The 20,700-nt window shown below is 46.7% G+C and overlaps 1 protein-coding gene across 1 annotated transcript in view; it reads right to left on the bottom strand.

Moving 5' to 3' along the window:
* Positions 1–16,208: 16,208 nt before the first annotated feature.
* LOC135393353 (caspase-3-like) overlaps positions 16,209–20,700 on the bottom strand; it is an 85,389-nt gene continuing 80,897 nt past the window's right edge. The window contains exons 5-7 of the mRNA XM_064623827.1: positions 17,220–17,331; positions 16,272–16,471; positions 16,209–16,217 (exon numbers count right to left, since the gene is read on the bottom strand). Of these exons, the coding sequence (XP_064479897.1) occupies positions 16,209–16,217; positions 16,272–16,471; positions 17,220–17,331 (321 nt within the window). The remainder of the gene's footprint in view (positions 16,218–16,271; positions 16,472–17,219; positions 17,332–20,700) is intronic.

Raw genomic sequence — 20,700 nt, 5'->3', positions numbered from 1 at the left:
AGTGGGAAAGCCTCGGCGGTCTTCCTGTGGATTCGTGGGTGCATCAACGAAGATGGGCATAGTTTTCGGGATGGCTGTGTGTGCGACAGCTGATATCTGTGCGCTGAACTGAACTTCTATTTTTTAAAAACAACTTCAGTATATTGTAGTTGTAGCGAGATAGTTTCCTTGGTTTTGTCGCATATTGCGTTCACCTCATCTGCTTTTTCTTTTCGCCAAGTGGTGTAACCCCCGCTTTGACTATTGCGGCCTCCCTAAGGTTTATGTGTCAGTTTTGGAAGCACTGATATTGTTACAAGTGACACATTGTAGTGTACTGCAGCCAGCTTCACCGTTTGACTGATAATTTGCACGGTTACTTCTTTAATATTATTTGAATTAATTTCATCTGATACTGTACCATTAAACAGGATAGGAATCCATTATGGTTTAGAATTATTTTTCCTTTGCAATGTTCCCACACTGATCTTGATGACAAGTTGTCTCTCATTAAATTCCTTTTGGGTTGTATTTCACACTGCTTACAGCATAATGTGAGAATGAGAAAATGTATGCTTCACATGTTCTCAGCATCCTCTACAGCAACTGCTCCTGGGCTTAAAATCCAGAAACTACACACGAAAAAACAACAACAACTGTAGAACAGACGGCACATCAAAAAGGACACGACAAAATGACTGGGACTGTGTTATGCTATACTTTGTGTGTGTGTGTCTCTCTGGTTCTGAATTTTTGTGAACATGAGCCATGTTGCCGGCACCCTTGCCCTCTTGTCACAAAAACACCCTCAGACATAAAAATGCAGACAAAAAAGTAGGGAACTCCAACTTAACATAACAAGAGAGAACAAAGATGGGGACACAGGAAGCTTCTCGAGTCTTGGCACATACGCAGTGACCCCTCGGTTTTTAACAAAAACCATGGCCCCTCCCCGAACAATACTCCCATCTCCTTAAATAATGACCGGTTGTGCAATTTTGGAGTATTTTTGCATAAAGATGCAGGTTGTGAGAGGCACATAAACACTGCTTACATTGCTAACCTGTCTATCACAAGACATGTGAAAGGATTGCCAAATTAAAATTCAGTAATACAAAAATGATTCTGAAATACATAATTCCAATAGAAGGGAGAGTAAACATTGGAATAACAGGTAAAGGTAAAGCACTGAAGTGTTGGCATTCTGCTGATGTGTACGATATACTGCTCTATTTAACCGATGACATATATGCTGTCAAACATTGACTTCTTGCATTTAACATCAAGATGCTATACCTATTCCATCTAAACGACTCGTCTTTACACGGACACGTGGCAACATTTTGGCACAACGATTTGATATCTCTGCTTGTTGGACATATCAAGCCAATACTGTGCCAAAATTGTGTTACCTATATGACATACTGCTTTGCTGAGATATGTTACAGGAGAAATACTCCTGAAGCGATTAAAGGAAGTGCATACGAGTACATATGCTTTGCAAAGTTGTTTCAAAGTTCCAAGTGTTGAATTGGCAAAGCATTAGTCATCCATAACAAAGTGATGAAAGAAACTAGTGAGAAATGCGAAGCCGCAAGCACTGTTGCATGGCCATGTTCACAATGGGCAATGACGCTTTTCACTTTGCGTACCGCGGAGTCACTATGCTCAATGAGTGGTTTGCAGTATCTATGATTGATGCAAGCCATGGCAACTACCGATGCACTTTGCAGAGTGTGCAATGATGTCTTTTGTGAACGAGACAAACCTCAATATATTCCCACGTAATTGTGATCCTACAATTAATTGAGTTGAGGGTTTCAGGTATTTAGGTATGTACCTCTCTTCTGATATTTAGTGAAAATCACGCATTAGTTACGTATCCTCTAAGCCTCTTAAAAAATTCTCTTCTTGAAGTGGACACGGAAACTACCTTTCGCAGACAGTACACTGCTGGCATACAAACCCCTTGTACAAAGTGCCTTAGAAACGGTACAAATGACATCATACTGTTCATCATAAAAACAAATGACATCGCACTGTTCAACAGAGCCACCAATTTGGTACGGTTGAGCTACGCTCAAAGCTAGGGGGGACGAGTTCGCGTCTAAAAGGCACGGTCTTGAGGGGATTACGGTGATCTCTGAGAGAGCAAGCGACTTTCGGTCCTACTTTTCTTTCAAGAGGAGGCAGCGAAGAAGTGTTCATTCGTGGACCCCTTTCCGATTTGCTTCGGTATCAGTCTGACTACCAATGTCATGACGACATTTATATTCTGTTGAGTTTCTTACGTGCTGTCCGGGACATGTATGTAGGTAGGTATGCCGAGAAATGTTTTATTATTAACCTTTTTTGTAGTTTGAATCCCTCGAAAAACCATTGCACAACACCATAAAGAACACAAAGGCTACATAATGACCCAGCTTCACCAACCTTTTAGCATCTGAACTAAGATGAACGGTCATTAAAGTATCTGCTCCACTAAAGGAGTTATTACTGAAGTATTCACCACATCATCGATGGAAAAAAATAAGTGTCTATTAAGTTCAAGAATTGGCAACCCTTGATATTGGTTCAGTTAACCAGAGTTGGTGAAACCGGGCCTATGGAAGTCACCGAAACATTGATCACATCACAAACCAAAGTTCGTAAAAAGAATTGAGTGCTAGCATGAAGTTTTGGCAATTGGGAGTAGCATTTGAACTGCTGCCTATGCAGCTGCAGCATAATTACGAGTAATTCAGAAAAAAAGTAGTACAAAATTTGAGGGTACTCTACTCTATCTTCCTCTGCATGGTACTAAAAACTGTGACGATTCCAAGTGCTCATCCTCTTGGCCCAGATTCTGCAGCAGATTTAACAGCCATTTGTGTTCCTGTTTGTGGTACTGTGGCAAACTAGCCACTCCACCCACATACCAACATTCCTAGGTTACACATAACATGTAGTTGAAGTGTATACGAAGAGGGGAGTCAAGTCCTGTAGATCAGTGTTTCCCAAAGTGTGGTCCGCGGACCCCTGGGGGTCCGCGAGAGTGTCCGTGGGGGTCCGCGACCGTCTCTCACATTTCAGTGTAGATTTTCGTCCCCACAAACACGCGCTCGTACATGCTGCCCGATTTCCAAACACCCAGAACTTCTAAAATTGCACAAGCATGCTTGAACGGCTAGCTTCTAATTTCTGGTAGAAAAGTCCTGCAATGCACGTTTGTCCGCGTCATACACATACAAAGAAGAAGAAGAAACCAGTCCGAAAATCCTTTCTGAAGCTGTATCGAAAGCACGCAGCAGCTGACGAGGTTGCTGGTTATGCACTGGCTAGCATGGAAAATACAGTGCGCTATATCGTTTTGCTTCGAGTTCGAACTGACTGAGAGTGATGATGCACTACAGATGGTACCTCGCACTGAACGCGGCGTTGGAAGTCAACTTCGCTTCTGTCTACTTGACCATGTAATTTCGTTCCACAAATGTAACGTACCACAAATGTAATTTCGTTCCTTGTTATACCCTGTCGCTCATATTAAACGCGGTCTGCAATGCAGTGTACACAGCGCGTATCCCGGTATAATTGTGTGTGGGGGGGGGGCGGGGGGGGGGGGGGGGGTCCGTGAATTGGGTCCGTAACCGCCAAAAGTTTGGGAAACGCTGCTGTAGATCACATACACAACATACAGAAACCGACACTGAAGATTTTTGTTTAAGTTTAATTTGTAGAAGCTTTCGCTTGGAGGTCCACGCTTCCTCAGGTCCTACCTGGCCCTACAGTGTCGGTTTCTGTATTTTGTTTATGTAACATGTAGTTATAAGAGTGGTTTAAAGGTCAGATATACCGATTTTCAAGTGCCGCAGAACTGAGCGATACTCGCGCTGTGTGTTCATCACCGAACACTGAATATGTGTGCGAAATATCTTCCTCCAACTGTTCGTAGTTTTTTTAGAAAATAGTTTTTTTAGATCCCACGCAGGCCATCAGACTGTCGGCAAACCCTGCGCACGGGCGCACCGACGTCACTGTTCTCGGTTTATCTGTCTTTGGCTTGGCATGGACTCTTGGCTTGGCCGCTTGGCTTCTTTCGTTTCGTCCTCTGTGCATCGTACTATGCCCGCCATAATCGTACATAAGCGAACAGCTGTTATGTTGTTGCTAAGCCGGAAACAAAGAATGTGAATATTTTTTTTTAGCACGGCGTCGTTTGGAAAGTGCACTTCCTTGTTCTGACCTTGCCTTTTATGGGCTGGAGCTGTATGATACGTGATATGCCACGCCGAAGTTGTCGAAGATGCGACGGTGCTACGCTGTTAGAACATTCATCGGAGCATTCAAGTGTTACCTATTATAAGCTGCCAAAAGACCAAGCAGTGCGAAGCTCTTGGCTGACAGTGGTGCCTGCTAATTTCCACTGCAAGGATTTCGTCCACGAATGTTATCATAGGTTACGCGCGACTCCAGAGGCAATCTGGAATCTCGGCACGAAATCGTCTGATGAAAATCTGAGGTGGCCGACGCACAGCATTTTGAACGTGCCACGGAGGATCAAGGCAAACAACGAGAGCAAAAAGGGTAAGCCGAGGTTCAGATATAAAAAATAGCAAGCTTAATGAATCGATTGTGCAGCTGTCCTACTGCGCCTACTCTGATATAACCACGATTAACAACACAATAGTATTGATAATCTAACTTCTGAATTATCACAGATGCACGCTGAAGGCGGAAATGAAGCACGATCTGGCTTGCATCTGGTGCATGAAGAAATTGCTGACACGTTAGTTGCAGTCTACCAACACCAACAGGTATGACAATGTGATGTTGTAATTTGAACATTCACCTATGTTCAACTTTTCATGTGCACTCGCATGCAGACATCTTGACACCACATTTAAATCTGCCCTCAAAGTTACAACCTGTGCTTTCAGGGTGGAAAACAAAGGTCGCCATTCCGATTAGCTGCTATCTCCCAGTTCAAGCACTTTTGCTGTCTGGACACTGGTTCCTGTGGAAGGGGTGTTACAAGCTTCACTGTCTGATATAGAAGGTACATTACATTAGTTCAGTTAATTTGTCTTTTGCACGTTTTTGTTACTCTTAGCTAGATTACTGTTGGACATACAATCCTTTGACACACCGAAGCTGATAACGTTTTAGAATTTTCGGTGTCATCAACGTCCATTGAGGAAGGTGCCTTTACTATCTGTGAATCTTTAATTGAAGAATAGCCCAGAATTCATGTTAACATTGTCTACTCTTATTAATTCACTGTCTGTGTTCTGAGAGCTAAGAAAAATGGAAACTATTTATTTGTCACAACTTCACACTGGATGTGCTACTGGCTTGACATGTAAGCTAAAATACCTGGATTCTACAATAATTGTGTTCAACTTGGTGCATTACCGTGGGCAATGCCACATTCACTACATTTTTAGTGGGTCCGGTGCACAAATACTGTGTGCATACTGCATACATACACACTGTTCGATAGGCAAAGATACCTGAGCAGTGCTGGGTAGTCTTTTTACCCAAAGTCCATACTCTTACTGCAAAGTCACAGTACGTAGAACAGCAATGTGCAGGTATGCTGCGACAGAGATTCACAACAGAAAGAAGACTATTGAGAGCATCTAAATTTTAATGAGACGAGACTTTCGTGCACAAGGCTGCTCTTGTTAATGTCTAACATGAAGTTACAAAATCCCAGAATATATAAAACATGTAGAGAGCGAGGGTTGGTACAGACATAAAAATAATTATACAATCATATATAATAAAATAAAAAGGGGGTACAACTCCCCCCTCAACTCAACTCGACAACTCAATAACTCTACTTATTCTCTACCTTACAACATGTCATATATTCTGGAATTTTGTAACTTGATGTTAGACGTCAAGAAGTACAGCCTTCTGTGCGAAAGTCTTCGTTCTGTTGTGCACAATCACTATACAGTACATACGACTATCCATTTCTTGTCATTAAATGCTTTTTCTTTTTTTCTTTTTTCTGCAGTGATGAGCATCCATAAGGACACATGCCAGAAAGGGAGCCTCTTTGGGATGACAAACCCTAATCACCTCATGAGGATGCAATGGTTGACGAATGGTTCTCAACACCATCGAAACTTCAATTCAATTCAATTTCAATTCAATTCATCTTTATTTCAATACAAGTCAGAGTTACATAGGGGTGGCCAAAAAACAGCATCATGCTGTTTGACGAGGGCGCTTCAACAAATAATTCATGAAAAAGCCAGTCAGTGCTAGCACCAGGAATTGAACGTGGACCATCCTGCTACCAGTCAGAGATGTTACATTTCAGGCGCTCATTGACATTTGGTGAATTACTTGTTGCCTTTGTCCCCAGGTGGAGCTCGCCACAGCTCATTTGCCTATCTGTTAATGTTGTGGTATGTGTTGCGTTTTTCTCTGTGTGGGTTCCAGACTCAGAACGGTTAATTTGGATCAGGTCAGGAACGTTTCATTTAGACATGGCAAACATAAAGTGGTGTTTCTCAACACAACTTAGCAGTGGCCTTCATGGATTACTGCTACGGCCATTACGCGTGAATGGAAAGCTGCACATTATGCATGATGTAAAACCCCAAGACTAGGGAACACGAAGGGACAGACACAAACACGTCCCCTTGTGTTCCCTAGTCTCGGGGTTTTACATATGCATCATCTTCACCAGCTCGCTTGCTTCCTAGCCATTTTTTCTGCACATTATGTTCACTCTACTTTTATTGTGTGCTATATAATCTTGTTCAAGTCCTGTCAAACGACGTGTAATGCTATAAAAAAATTCAGTACACTGTTTATGTGGGTTGAATGGTAGCGCATGAATGCAGGAAGGAAACTGTCATGTTATGGCAAGTGTTTACGTATTGTACATTTAACTAATAATTTAATTGGTTAGCTTTCGCCGGCGTATCATGTCAAGCCATGTTATATTAATTTGGAACATGTTCTTCTTAGTAGCCAGAGCAGCTGATACACAGTGAGAACATAGGCCGTGTGTGTTTGTCTTTTCCACCGCAGCCCTTGGGTTTCCTCCCTGATGGCTACACATATCAGGGATAGGTTTCAGAACCGGTAGTTCCCGCCAAGTGTGAATTGCTTTTTAGGGGATCATCACGCTGGCAGATGAAACATATGGTTTAAATTATTTGCAGGATAGGAATTGCGTAGCTTCACACAAATACTACTACTTCGACGTAAGAATGGTTTCAAATCTAGCTTTTTTGTGTTCCTGACATTATCGCACAAGATGTAAGTACTTTCCTTGTTGACGTTGCACCAGGTCACACCATTGTTGATTGATGGAAAATGTAAATAAATATATTTATTTGCTTGCCAAACAATGCACAAATGTCTTCTTTTCTTGTGAGATATTCCCTGTTCACCAGACATAAGCTAAAGGGGCACAATGATTGTAGAGTCTAGCGTAGCTTTTTGCCACTTCACATATATTCACTATTATTCGTGTGCACATGTAGGAATAGGAAGGTAGAGCATGCGCATAAAAAATTTCGTATGCAGCCACACATATGGTTCAGAAGATTAATTAGATGATGTCCAAGCATATATAATTGTGCTTCATGTGTAATGGGTACGCTAACGGATTGTTTCCATGAAGCCTTTTTATTTTTTTTTATAAATTCTTTTTATGAAAATGTTTTTATTTCATATAAATTTCATATTACATATTGTATACTTATATTTTTATAAATTTTATAAATTAAAAACTCAAATTACAAGGCCCCTGTAAGAGTGTCCTTTGCAAATGGTTTGGTAACGTGTCTCTAACTGTAAGGGTAAGAGGCAATCGAGAATGCTGCAGACAAGGTTGCAACTTACATATTGCTTATCATGTCCTACATACAAAGTGTTTTGTACAATAATTCCTGAGCACGGAATTAATTCCGAGGCTGGCCAGTGATGTCACCCAGGATGACAAGTCACATAATTGCCTCTAAGACTTTTACACCCCATGGGCTGAGTTGTGCATTCAAAGAGCACTCTACAGAGGGATAAGGTGCACCTGATTTCTAGGATCTATGCTATGCCCTAACTTTTCAGGCACCACATTTATAAAAATACCATTTCTAAGTGGCAATATGTGCTCTGGTACTTCTTTTGCGTCTGCATAGTGTGCAACCACATGGATACTGGAGCTTTCGTGTGCATGTTTTTGTGCGATGGTGCTCATTACAAACAATATCCAGATGTTAGACATAAAATGGAGTAGTTTGTAGCGTGCCACACAACGCAGCGTGACATGGGAGTGTGTGATTCAAAGAAAGCTTCTGGAAAACGCACAGAATCCCACAAAAGTTTAAAATGTGATTTGTATTTCGTTTTACGTCTCTCGTCGTTACATACCATCGTCGACGCTGTTGCACATTGATAAATCGTACGCAAAACTTTTCCCATAGTAGTATGCGGTTTCTCAAATACATAGCACAATTTTTTCCTGCAGGAATAAAACGCTGTCGGCATTTTCTTGCTAACACGGCTGTCGAAACGTCAGTCTCTACAATGGGCAAGTGCTGTAAAGGGGCTAACGCAGATGCGACTTGATACAAATTGTACGTGCTCACAAAACACAAACGACAAATTCGAGTCACAACATCGCACAGAGGTTGGTTCGCGAATCGGTTCGCAGCTGCTGCAATGTTTACTTATCGCGGAACGGTGGAACCCGGATGTCCGCCATCTTCAAGCACAGATACGTGAAGCCGCGAGAAGCCGTAGCTGAAATCCACTGACAAGTACGAAGGCGCGTACACGTCACAATGCTCGTTCGGGTGCATCTACGTCATAAAAATGGCTGCGCCCATGTGTGTTTCGGAATGAATTATCTATTTTTTTGACATGGTACTGTACCGAACTGAGAGAAAGAAGGGGCATTTTGGGGAGAGCTGGATGTGGGCTTTCAGAATATCACAACCGTTTCGACCATTTGGGATATCGGCATAGCTGACCTTTAAACCACCTCGCAGAAGTTGCAGACGTTCATCAACTTTATTTTGGGATGGACAGGGAGTGTCATTTCCTGGGAAAATACTCGACCCCATAGCTGCTTGTGGTGTGAGGAAGGAAATAATGTCCCATGGAGTCCAAAATTGCCAAAAGAGCTTTGAGAGCAGGCATTCGTGGGCTTGATTTAGCCATAAGCCAAGCAATTTTATCTGAAAATGGCAGTTTAGAAAGCTTGGTAGTGTGGGCAGTGACACAGAATATACTCTGGGTCTACTACAGCACTGCAGTGACAGTATCTGAGAGAGTCAGCTTGCTCAGATGGTAATGACACTGAGCTGTAAATGCCCCATTGAGTCACAGTCCATGAGTCACAGTGCACCATCTTGGCGAGAAGTGTTTTGTGGCATCCACAAACCAAGCTCTGGGTCAACATTGCTCAGTATAGACGGGAGGAAAATGTCAGTTGTCCATTGACAGGAAGACTATTTATACAATCCATTGATGTGTTGGTGAACGACATATGCTGTCTACTTGACCACTAACAGTCCTTTGCTATCTTTCACTGTGATTTAATTAAACACCTCCCTCATGTGACGGTGTTCCCGGCACAGTTTTACCTTGCTGAACCACTTTTCGCGGCTCTTATCAAACATAACATTAGCGGTTCTTCGTAGGCTGAGGCCGAGGAACGCAAGAGACGTTTACGTGATGTTTACGTGATTACCGTCGTGACAAATGGTCAACACAGCAGTTTTGCGGTACGTTTTATATGTTGCTCATCCTGGACATTTTTCGCTACCCGATTTCCTGTCCAAAACAGCTACGACTGCATCAATGTCACTTCACCCATGAATTCCTTCATGAGTTGCACGCGCGTGTTAGCACACCAAGTCGTTACACGTCTGAAGAATAAATACCTGACGAAATCGGCAGAAGAAACATATGCTTTATTAGAGCTTGCAGTGATTATCCTTTTTATGCAGCAGATCCCGCAACACAATACGGCTTGTCTTTTGCACGTTTTTGTTACTCTTAGCTAGATTACTGTTGGACATACAATCCTTTGACACACCGAAGCTGATAACGTTTTAGAATTTTCGGTGTCATCAACGTCCATTGAGGAAGGTGCTTTTACTATCTGTGAATCTTTAATTGAAGAATAGCCCAGAATTCATGTTAACATTGTCTACTCTTATTAATTCACTGTGTGTGTTCTGAGAGCTAAGAAAAATCCGTTCCGTCGTTACTCCATTTTCTCAAATAGCCTCGTCCTCAATGGTGGCCGAACAGCCGAACCGCTGAAGCGTTGTTTTCCTATTATTCATACGCGTAGTTATTTACGCCTGTAACTTAATTAAATTAATGAATAATTGAGAGATACATGCTGAATACGACACAGAATTGCATACACTCCTTATTCTGGAGTGTGACCCTCTTAAACAGTGATTTTCTCACGTAAAACACTGGACTGCATAGACCCATTGTGATTTATTTTGACAGCTTGGATTTCAAAGGATTGGAATTTGAAGGGTGGATTTCTTAGCGCGGACTTCAAAAGTTTTATTACTAAGAGTGGGTAACAGGGTACACCCGTTCCGTATCGGGACCACTCGTTTTTAAAAATTTGTGAAGGGGATAGAAAGGTAAATATTGCAGAGAAGTAGAAGAAGGTCATATACTGAATCTAAACATGTACGAATTATAAAATTCTGTGGACTAGAACTTTTTTATATGCATTTCAACAACCCCATCTCATTCACTTTTAGCGCAGGGGAACACGGGACTGCTTAGCCTAACGGAGTGGAAACTTGCCATCTTGTAAGAGGTGGGGTGCAAGAGGCACTATGCGGTGCGGGCGTTGAGACTGTGCCTCGGGTTAGATCAGAACGTTCTCAGTAAAGATGGCGGATCGCCCTCCAGAAACGGGCGATAAAATTAAATTGTTATACGTTTCACGCAATATACGAGGGTCATTCCTGTTTAGTTTCGTTACTAATTAGCTCCTCTTTCACGTAAAAGCGTTTGATTTTTGTATTTTATCCTTTTTTCTTTAAAAAAAGCCCGTGGTCCCGATATGGAACTACATCCGTAGTATATTCCGAGGAGCATTTTCGTCCACCATATACTGACTGGGAAGACTTAGCAGCCAGGCTGAATGCTGTTGGAGGTGCCGTGAAAACCGTGCCGGCGAAAGCGGCCCCACATTTTCCGAAGCCATGTATTATACCAGTATCTGTTCTCCATTAAATCCTCCCACGTTGCTTCCTGCGTGGCGAGTAATCTGCAGGAGCTCCGCTCTACGTTTTACACCTGCACATTGTGAATATGAGTGTGTGGGTACGTTTGTGTGCGTTCGTCTCCAGGCATTTTCTTTCTCCATTTCCTTCTCGCGGTAGTTGATGTTATTAAAGCACTTGTCGCTCAATATTATTTTGTACTAATTTTGTTACGAGCTAGATCATGAAAGTGCCACTCTTATATAAAGCGCTTAAATAAATCGAATCTACCAGTTTTCCAAGATTAGACCCAGGGTTTCAAAATACACATTCAAGGGGATATATGCTTATACCATTAGGTGCAAATAATATACCTTCAGGGGGTATAAAATTACTTTCATACCTGGAACAAGCGCCCTACGACAAGCTGTTTATACCCTAAAAGGGATAAAATTTTCGAACAGTGTAGTACGTGCGCTGCTCTTTTTGACAGGCGGAATAGCTTCCTAAAATCTATTTCATCTAACTGAAATCCATCTTGAAGGTTACGGCTGCGTGGTTCACCAGGCAAGAAACCTTCCGCCATTTTCCTGTTCTCTGTGGGCGCATGCAACGTTAACGTTGTAGCAGCAGCGTCATAATCATCACCAGCACCGCCATCGGTTGCGCGCAGCACTGCGCGTGACCCGAGCTTTCGTTTTCGGTTCATCGCCATTAACCGTCATTAAACCCATCAACCTCAGTAGAGCCTGGTCGCCTCATTTCTCGCTCTACAACTGGTGACCCGGACGTGATGTCTTAGCGTTCCACCATCATGAACGGTGACCAGCACTCCACCAGCTCTTCGCCTCCCAGCCGGCCACCGCCACCGCTTGAGGCTTCTGTGGCACCGCTCCGCCTGCCGCCTTTCTCCGCCGCGGACCGTATTCTGGATTTTGCTGGCCTTCCATCTCCAGGAGCCGTTGCCGCCCTGGTCCCCCCCACCTCCCCTCCACCGGTGGACGTTGCAATCAATGCCATCAGCACGTCGCTCCAGCAACTCCAGACTACGGTGGCGGCCCTGGTGAACCGGGTGGACGCCATTCCCCCGCAGCGACCACGTTCCCCTCGGCGCCCGTTTTGCCGTCGCTGCTCGCCATCCCGTCAACGGTCTCCTTCGCCCTCTCAGCACCACTTCTGCTGGTATCATCGAAAATTCGGCGATGCCGCAAGGAACTGCCAGGCCCCTTGCTCGTGGCCGGGAAACGCTCCCCCCAACCATTAACGGCTGGCATGGCTGGGGGCGACAACAGCCGGCTCTTCCGGATCACGGACCGCGTGTCCGGCTGTCGCTTCCTGGTGGACACCGGGGCTGACGTGAGCGTCGTTCCACCAACCCCCGCAGAAAAACGACACCGACAACCAGACTTGGCTTTGCAGGCCGTCAACAAGTCCACCATCTCAACTTACGGTCAACGCTCCGTCACCCTTGACCTCGGCCTGCGCAGAGTATTTCGTTGGGTTTTTACCATCGCCGACCTCCCCTTCGCAATCCTTGGTGCCGACTTCCTCCACCATTTCGACCTTCTTGTGGATATTAGACGCCAGCGCCTCGTCGACAACACTACTTCTTTGCACGTTTATGGAGCCCCAGCGCATATAGCCGCCATTAGTCCCACGATACGGCTACCGTTGCCCACTGCTTTCGCCGACATTGTCACGGAGTTCCCCGCTGTCCTGCGCCAATCGCACGCCTCTTGCCCACCTCGCCACAGCGTCACTCACCACATCGTGACACGGGGCCCCCCTGTCTTCGCTCGCCCCAGACGGCTGGCTCCAGAGCGCCTCGTCATTGCCAAGAGGGAATTTGAGCACATGCTCGAACTGGGGATCATTCGGCCTTCCTCCAGCCCGTGGTCTTCCGCTCTCCACATGGTGCCCAAAGCAACACCTGGTGATTGGCGCCCATGTGGGGACTACCGTGCACTCAACATCGTCACGGTACCGGACAGATACCCGCTTCCCCATATTCAGGACTTCACCGCGAATCTTGACGGAGCGACCATCTTCTCCAAGATCGACCTCATCAAAGCCTATCACCAAATTCCCGTCCATCCCCCTGACATCCCGAAGACTGCTATAACCACCCCTTTTGGCCTCTTTGAATACGTGCGGATGCCCTTTGGCCTGCGTAATGCTGCGCAGACATTCCAACGATTCATCAACGAAGTGCTCCGCGGCCTGGACTTCGCATTCGCATACATGGATGACATCCTCGTCGCAAGTCCATCTCCGGAGGCTCATCGCGCCCACCTGCGCGCCCTGTTCTCGCGCCTGGAGGACTACGGAGTCTCCATCAATGCCGCGAAGTGCGAGTTTGGCGTTACCACCCTTACCTTCCTGGGACACACCATCACCCCGCAAGGCATCCGGCCACTCGCATCCAAGGTCCAGGCAATCCGAGACTTTCCTGCCCCCACTTCTCGCAAAGGACTTCGTTCATTCCTCGGCCTCGTGACTTTCTACCGACGTTTTGTGCCTCGCTGTGCTGCCTTGCTCCAGCCTCTCTACGCAGCTCTCGGCGCTGACCATCCGAAAGAGGCCCGTGCTGCCACTCTGGAGTGGACACCGGCAGCAGAACGCGCGTTCGAAGAGGTCAAGCAGGCCCTGGCAGATGCTGTGCTGCTCCACCATCCTCGTCCTGACGCCGAGACAGCGTTGTTCGTCGACGCCTCCACTGCTGCTGTCGGCGCAGTCTTGCAGCAGCGTCAGGATGGCCACTGGAAACCTCTCGGTTTCTTTTCCCAACGCCTCTCGCCAGCCGAAACACGCTACAGCACCTTCGGGCGTGAGCTCCTCGCCGCCTACCTGGCATGCAGACACTACCGCCATTTTCTCGAGGGCCGCCCGTTTGCGCTGTACACCGACCACAAGCCTCTCATGTTCGCCCTGCGATCGGCCTCCCTCAACCACTCGCCTCGTGAAACCCGCCACATGTCCTACCTCTTGGAGTTCACGACCGATGTGCGACACGTCGCAGGCGAAGACAATGCCGCTGCCGACGCACTCTCGCGGCCGGACGTCAATGCTCTCCATCCGCCCCCCGCGGTCGATTTGGACGGCATCGCCCAGGCGCAACACGCTGATCAAGATCTCGCCAATCTTCGTTCCTCCCCCGCCTCATCCACTACTTTTCGGGAGATCTCGCTCCCCGGTTCGACGGCAAGTCTATGGTGCGACACCTCTACTGGTACCCCGCGCCCTTTCGTTCCCCTGGCCTTCCGCCGGCATGTTTTCAACGCCCTCCACTCGCTGTCCCACCCTGGCGTGCGCGGCTCGCAAAAGATCGTCGCAGAGCGCTACATATGGCCTCGCATGAATGCCGATGTCCGTGACTGGGCGCAGGCCTGCCTGGCCTGCCAGCGGTCCAAAATCTACCGCCACACCATCTCGCCTCCCTCGCGGTTCCTTCCGCCAGATGCCCGTTTCGACCAGGTCCACATCGACTTGGTCGGCCCGCTTCCTCTGGCCAAAGGCTACCGCTACCTGCTCTCGTGCATCGACCGCTTTACCCGCTGGCCGGAGGTAACGCCGATTCCTGACATCACGGCAGAGACGGTGGCCCACGCATTCCTCTTCTCCTGGGTTTCCCGATTCGGCGTCCCGTCCACTGTAACCACGGACAGAGGACGCCAGTTTGAATCGTCCCTCTTCCGTCACCTGTGCAGCGCCCTCGGAACCCATCACATCCGAACCACGGCCTACCATCCGGCTGCCAACGGCCTGGTCGAGCGCCTTCATCGGCAGCTCAAGGCGTCCCTCCGCGCCACTGACCACGGCGACACAACCTGGCCCGAGCGTCTACCCTTCGTCCTGCTTGGCCTTCGCGCCGCGATCCGCCAGGATGACTGCAGCGCGGCCCACATGGTCTACGGCTGCCCGCTCCGCCTTCCCGGAGCATTCTTCACCCCATCGGCCCCGCTCGTGCACGACCCTTCCTCCTACATCGACCGTCTCCGCCAGCTCTTCCGGGACCTCAAGCCCACGCCTACCCGCTCCGCTCCCGCAACACGCGTGTTCGTGAGCCCCGACCTTAATCAAGCCACCCACGTCTTCGTCCGCCGGGACTCTGTGCGCTCCAGCTTGCAGCCTCCCTATGACGGCCCCTACAAGGTCATCTCGCGAGCCGCGAAGTTTTTTCGCCTCGATCTTCCGCGGGGACCTGACACTGTGGCCATCGACAGGCTCAAGCCCGCATTCCTGGAGTCGGCACCTCTGGTATCGCCCGACCCGCCCTCCCTACGTCCGTCCTCACCTCCTGTCTCCAGCATTCCTTCCCCTCCACGTCGGGTGCATTGGGCGCCGCAGCTCGCACACTACGAGCCGCCCGCCGCCTCGGGTCCGCCTCCTGCACTCCTTGGCCTCGGCGCCCGACCTTTCCGCCAACCTCGGCCCTCCTCGCCAGCCTTGTCATCCGCCACGGGGGGGAGCCCTGTAGCAGCAGCGTCATAATCATCACCAGCACCGCCATCGGTTGCGCGCAGCACTGCGCGTGACCCGAGCTTTCGTTTTCGGTTCATCGCCATTAACCGTCATTAAACCCATCAACCTCAGTAGAGCCTGGTCGCCTCATTTCTCGCTCTACAACGTCTTTTCACCTGCGTTACCCTCTCGTATAATACCGATCACGGTATGTAGTTTGCCTAAGCCAAAGATTGCGCCACTTTTAACGAAAACGAGGAAGTTACGTCATGCGTCATGAGGAGCAAATCGCTGTGACAGTGTGTGACAGCCTCGTTTCCTCGTTATGCGTGCAACTTCGTTATCATTTTTTCGTTTCCGTAAGCTAACGATTCCTTATGTCGGTTCGTTTCGCTCGCGCAACGATTAAGCCCACAGAAGGCTCCGTACAGACGGGTGTACAAGAGGCAGAAACAGAATCGCGAAATACACTTCACACATCTTCACGAAGGATTTTTGGGTGCCCTTGTAGCAAGGCACGAGAACTGAAGCCGTTTTATAAAGACGCAAAGAGACTCTTCCCTATTTCCTCAATTTTTTCTAAAGGCTCTGTAGGAGCAATAACACACACGAAATGCGAAGAATGAGTGAGACTTAACTTACTTCAGCTGTAAACAGAATATTCTTCCTGAGCGTGCAGTATCTGTACAGTGTCTCATCCGCTTTGTTTTCCAGTGTTACATAATACTGGACCAGTGTCATAATTTCTTGGAAATTCTTGGTAAGATAGTCTCTTTTGATGACTTGACAGAGCGCCTGGACGAATAACGAACCACCAACTGAACCCGGAGACGAAAGATAACCTGCAAAGTATAATACACATATTGTTATCATTGCACAGCAACCTTTTTGTGTCGCGTTGATATACTGGGGCGTTCACAATCACCAGCCGTTAATCATCACTGTTCACGAGTCAAGACAAGTACAAAAATTTGATCGCGCACAATACTGTAGGAAGTAACTAGGACGCCCTCCTTCGGGATTATGAGATTTGGACGTCTTTGCAAGGTGTTTTCTAGATAGTTTCTTGGAGCGTCAGAAGTGCAAGTAAAAGAAAAAGAGAGGATATTAGGATATGAAAAAATGCGGCCATGCAACAAAACTTGAAAGACGGATATTATACCAAGACAAAAAGTGCTGAAAGTTATTAGTGACATTATTTTCGGGAGTATAGAGCTGGGGGATATGTTAGAGAGCGGCTGTGTCAATGTTACATAGAAACAACGATGGGAGAGGGTGAAGGAAAACTGTGCAAGTGAGTTGCTTCTAAGATAGTCTTTTAAGGTCTTGATGATGTCATAAGATGTGCGGTTGCATACTTTAGAATAAGATAAGACCTGTGGATGTGTCCCTCAGTATTGGAAGGTAAAACTAGCGTTTCCACAGGAGGCTCGAAACGCGTAGTACGAACACTACAGGGTAGCTAGAATGTACGGAAACGGAAATCCTCGCTGTGTAAAGTACTTATTTTAGGGGAAGTTTTCTCTACTCCTTTCGCTCGCTCTTCAATTTACTTTTCATCAGCAGTGTAGAAGATAGGATAAGAAATACCTGTCGAGGTACTCTCGAAGATAAAGAAATCAGCATGTAAAGGCACACTTGTAGTCTTGCTCGGACCGTCAGCAAAGTTAGATTTGCCTCCCTGTTTCCCGCCACGTAAAGTCTGGAAAGTGAGGTAAGTAAGGTAAGTGAAATTCAACCTTTGAGGCATTAATGCTGTCATAATTCTTCTCTTTCATTTTTATATGGCTATGAATAGCGTTGTGTAAAATCGCACATTCAGAAACATTTGGGTGTGGTGGTAAGTCGCCCATCTATAAATAAATAAAATGGTCCTTAGTTAGGCCGAATGTACAAATGAGCCTCGAGTATGGTGATTGACATGGTACGCCAGACTCAACCAACAGCACTAGCAATAGATTTATCGGTTGTCAAGACATATCTGATTTTTCCATCACCTCCGATTTCTACAACGGCTTATTTTACGATACGCTGAATGTGTATAGGCTGAAATACCTTGTGATATTGTAAGGAGCACGTTAGTTTGTAACCGTTGTTTTTTCGACCTCCTCGGGAGTAGTACAGAGTAGTAGAGAGTAGCTCTCTCGAAATAAAGTTACCGTTGTTGTTATTTTCTCGATGTTTCGATATGCACGCGTAGCTTCTTTGTTTAAATGGAGCAATCAGGCGACACGGCTCGAAACATGTTTCATTTGCCTACCATGCAGGACCCATCCCGCAATGCATGCAAATGTTTTATAACTGCACAATCGAGGCTGGGCTTCCGGTGCGAGGTTGACAACACCCCCACATACATTTCAAATAGATTACATTGTAATAGATCACCCCTTTTTGCTTCCCCTACCTTGGTTGTTCCACTTTCATTCGTTCATAACTGTGTTTACTACGTGGCCTTCTGAACTTTTATCTGGTGTGTGTGTGTGTGTATTGAAAACTTAGTGCAGATGGGCGCCGAAAAAGATACAGACTGTACAAGTACAAGCAACGAAGGAACTTTGGAAGCCCCATAAGGATGAAAAAGAATGACTAATTTGATTACTTTAAAATTATATGGGAGGTACTAGAAATAGATTTACAGTACAGTTACTGGTCGACTTTTCGGCAGTCACCGATGCCCTCAACAGGACTAAACTTGAAAATAGGTGACAAGTGTTTATATACAAGGGGAAGGGAAGAGGTGAACAGCAGACATAAAGCGGGTTTGGTGATGTTCTAGGAGCATCGTTCCTGGTCGTCCATTGAACACTTCCAGGGGCTATGCTCCAGGAGAGTTCATCCTGGTCATGAGACAACTGATGTTCCGAGGCTGGAACAACATAGAAGGGACAAATACATACAAAGCTTCAATTTGCATAAGAAATTAACTATGAGAGATTCCTCCTGGTCGTTCTAAAAACCTCAAAACGATAAAAAGAGACGGCAGAAGGAATAGGGGAGGGTCAGGAGATTTGGTCTATGACGTAAGGTCGCGAACTGCAGACAATATGCTGGGGTCTGTTGTCCGCTGTGCTCTCAAGAAAAACTGGACGGATGGACGGCCGGATAGATGGATGGACGGATTTCACACTCAAGGTGTCAGAAATCAGTGCAAAAAGGCCATATGGCTTGGCGTAGAGACAGATGTACACGCTAATATTGTTGAACGAGTGGCTGGCTTGATTGAAATGACGCGACACAGGGATATTTGGTTGGTTTCTAATATCGGATGTGTAATTATTAAAACGAATTTGGAATGACGTTGTAGTTAGGCCCACATATTGTGCTTTGCATGAATTGCATTCCAATAGATATATACGAGGAAGGAGTTGCAGAAGGAAGCACTTTCTAATTTTTACTTTGAAGCTACTGTTCGTGCTTCTTAGCATGTCTGCGGTCTGCATTAGAGGTTTTGCATAACATCTGTTATTATGTCTGCATAACAGGTTTGTTACCTAACCTAACCTAGGTTACCTAGGTAACCTATATAACAGATGCAGAAATCTACCTGTTATTATGAGACCTGTCAATGGTGCTTCTATCGAGTAGCGCAGAGGACACGCCAGACTCTCACTGGCTTCATAACTAAGGACACTATACCGCCGGAAGCCCCCTGGTCTCTACCGGTACCGCCCACTTTTGTACGCCTCCAAAACCTTCTGCAAAGAAGAGATCAGGTCCCCCCTCAAGTCCTCCGAGCCCATTTTCATGCTCTGGTAGACGAGAAGTTTTCTACGTTTACGGCAGCATATACTGATGGCGCATCCCGAAACAACAAGTCCGCCTCAGCCTTCGTCATTCCATCCGAAGGCGTCGTGCATCCATCCCGTTCACATCCAACCTCCTCCACAGCTGCGGAACTCTATGCCATCCTTTTCTTTCTACAACACATCGCTGATTTTCCACCCCGGGAATGGGCAGTCTTTACAGACTCCAAATCTGCACTTCAAGCAATTGAAACTTCCGGCATACGAGGCCCATCCGCACCCCTAGTCACAGACGTGTTAATGGCTTACCACACTATCTACGCCGCAGGCCACAGGCTAGTTCTCCAGTGGGTTCCAGCCCATTGTGGTGTCGTGGGAAACGAGCAGGCCGACAGCGCCGCAGAAGCAGCACTCTCGTCTCGGAACCGGACCCGTATTGTTCTGCTCAGAGGAGACCGCCGTTCAATTCTGCGACGTCTAGTGACACCCCTGGCTTCCCGCCAACGGACAACCGACATTCTTCCCCCCTCTATGTTGAACAGAGTTGATCCCACGCTCGCTTTCCGCATGCCACGAAACACACCTCGTCAGGATGCTGCATTAATCCACCGCATGCGCCTCGATGTGGCCTTTACAGCTCAGTGGCGTTACCGCTTGAGACAAATTGATTCTCCCACCTGCTGCCACTGTGGTGCTCTTGAGGATCTGGAGCACATTCTTCTTCATTGCCCTCACTACGAACCTTCCCGAACCACACTCTCCGAGTCTCTTCGTCAGCTGGACTCTCGCCCTCTCTCCCTACCGAGATTGCTTGGTCCCTGGCCCAATCCAGCCCAGCAACGCTCTGCGCTCAAAGCTCTTCTGACATTTCTGGACACCATCGGACTTCGATCGTTATTGTAAAGGGGCTCGTTATTTTATTCCCCCCATTCCACCAAGCACTGGGGTAGAGTATCGCCTGTTGCGATGAAACTCCCCACTCTCCAAGACCGAAAATAAAGTTCTTGTTGTTGTTGTCAATGGTAAGAAATCTTTCTTTCACGTAAACCCAAACAACATTGCTAAAGGAGTCCTGCAAGCAACTCAAGAGGAAATTAAAAGCCACCGTTTCGCAAAGGACGGCAGTATTGTGTTATCGGTTGCGTCTCTGCCTGCTGCCAAAGCCTTGCTTGCGCTAACAACGCTTGCCAGTATTGCTGTGACATCACCAGTTGCATATTCATACGCAAGAAACACAGGGAAAATAGTTGGGCTCAGGATTACATACAGTGATGAACAACTGCTGAAATTCTTGCAACCCTATGGTGCTGTGGATGGTCGTCGTAAAA

This window comes from Ornithodoros turicata, chromosome 1 (assembly GCF_037126465.1).
Source record: "Ornithodoros turicata isolate Travis chromosome 1, ASM3712646v1, whole genome shotgun sequence".
Classification (NCBI taxonomy): domain Eukaryota; kingdom Metazoa; phylum Arthropoda; class Arachnida; order Ixodida; family Argasidae; genus Ornithodoros; species Ornithodoros turicata.
The sequence above is the reverse complement of the archived record's forward strand: the minus strand, read 5'-3'. Positions and strand labels throughout refer to the sequence as shown.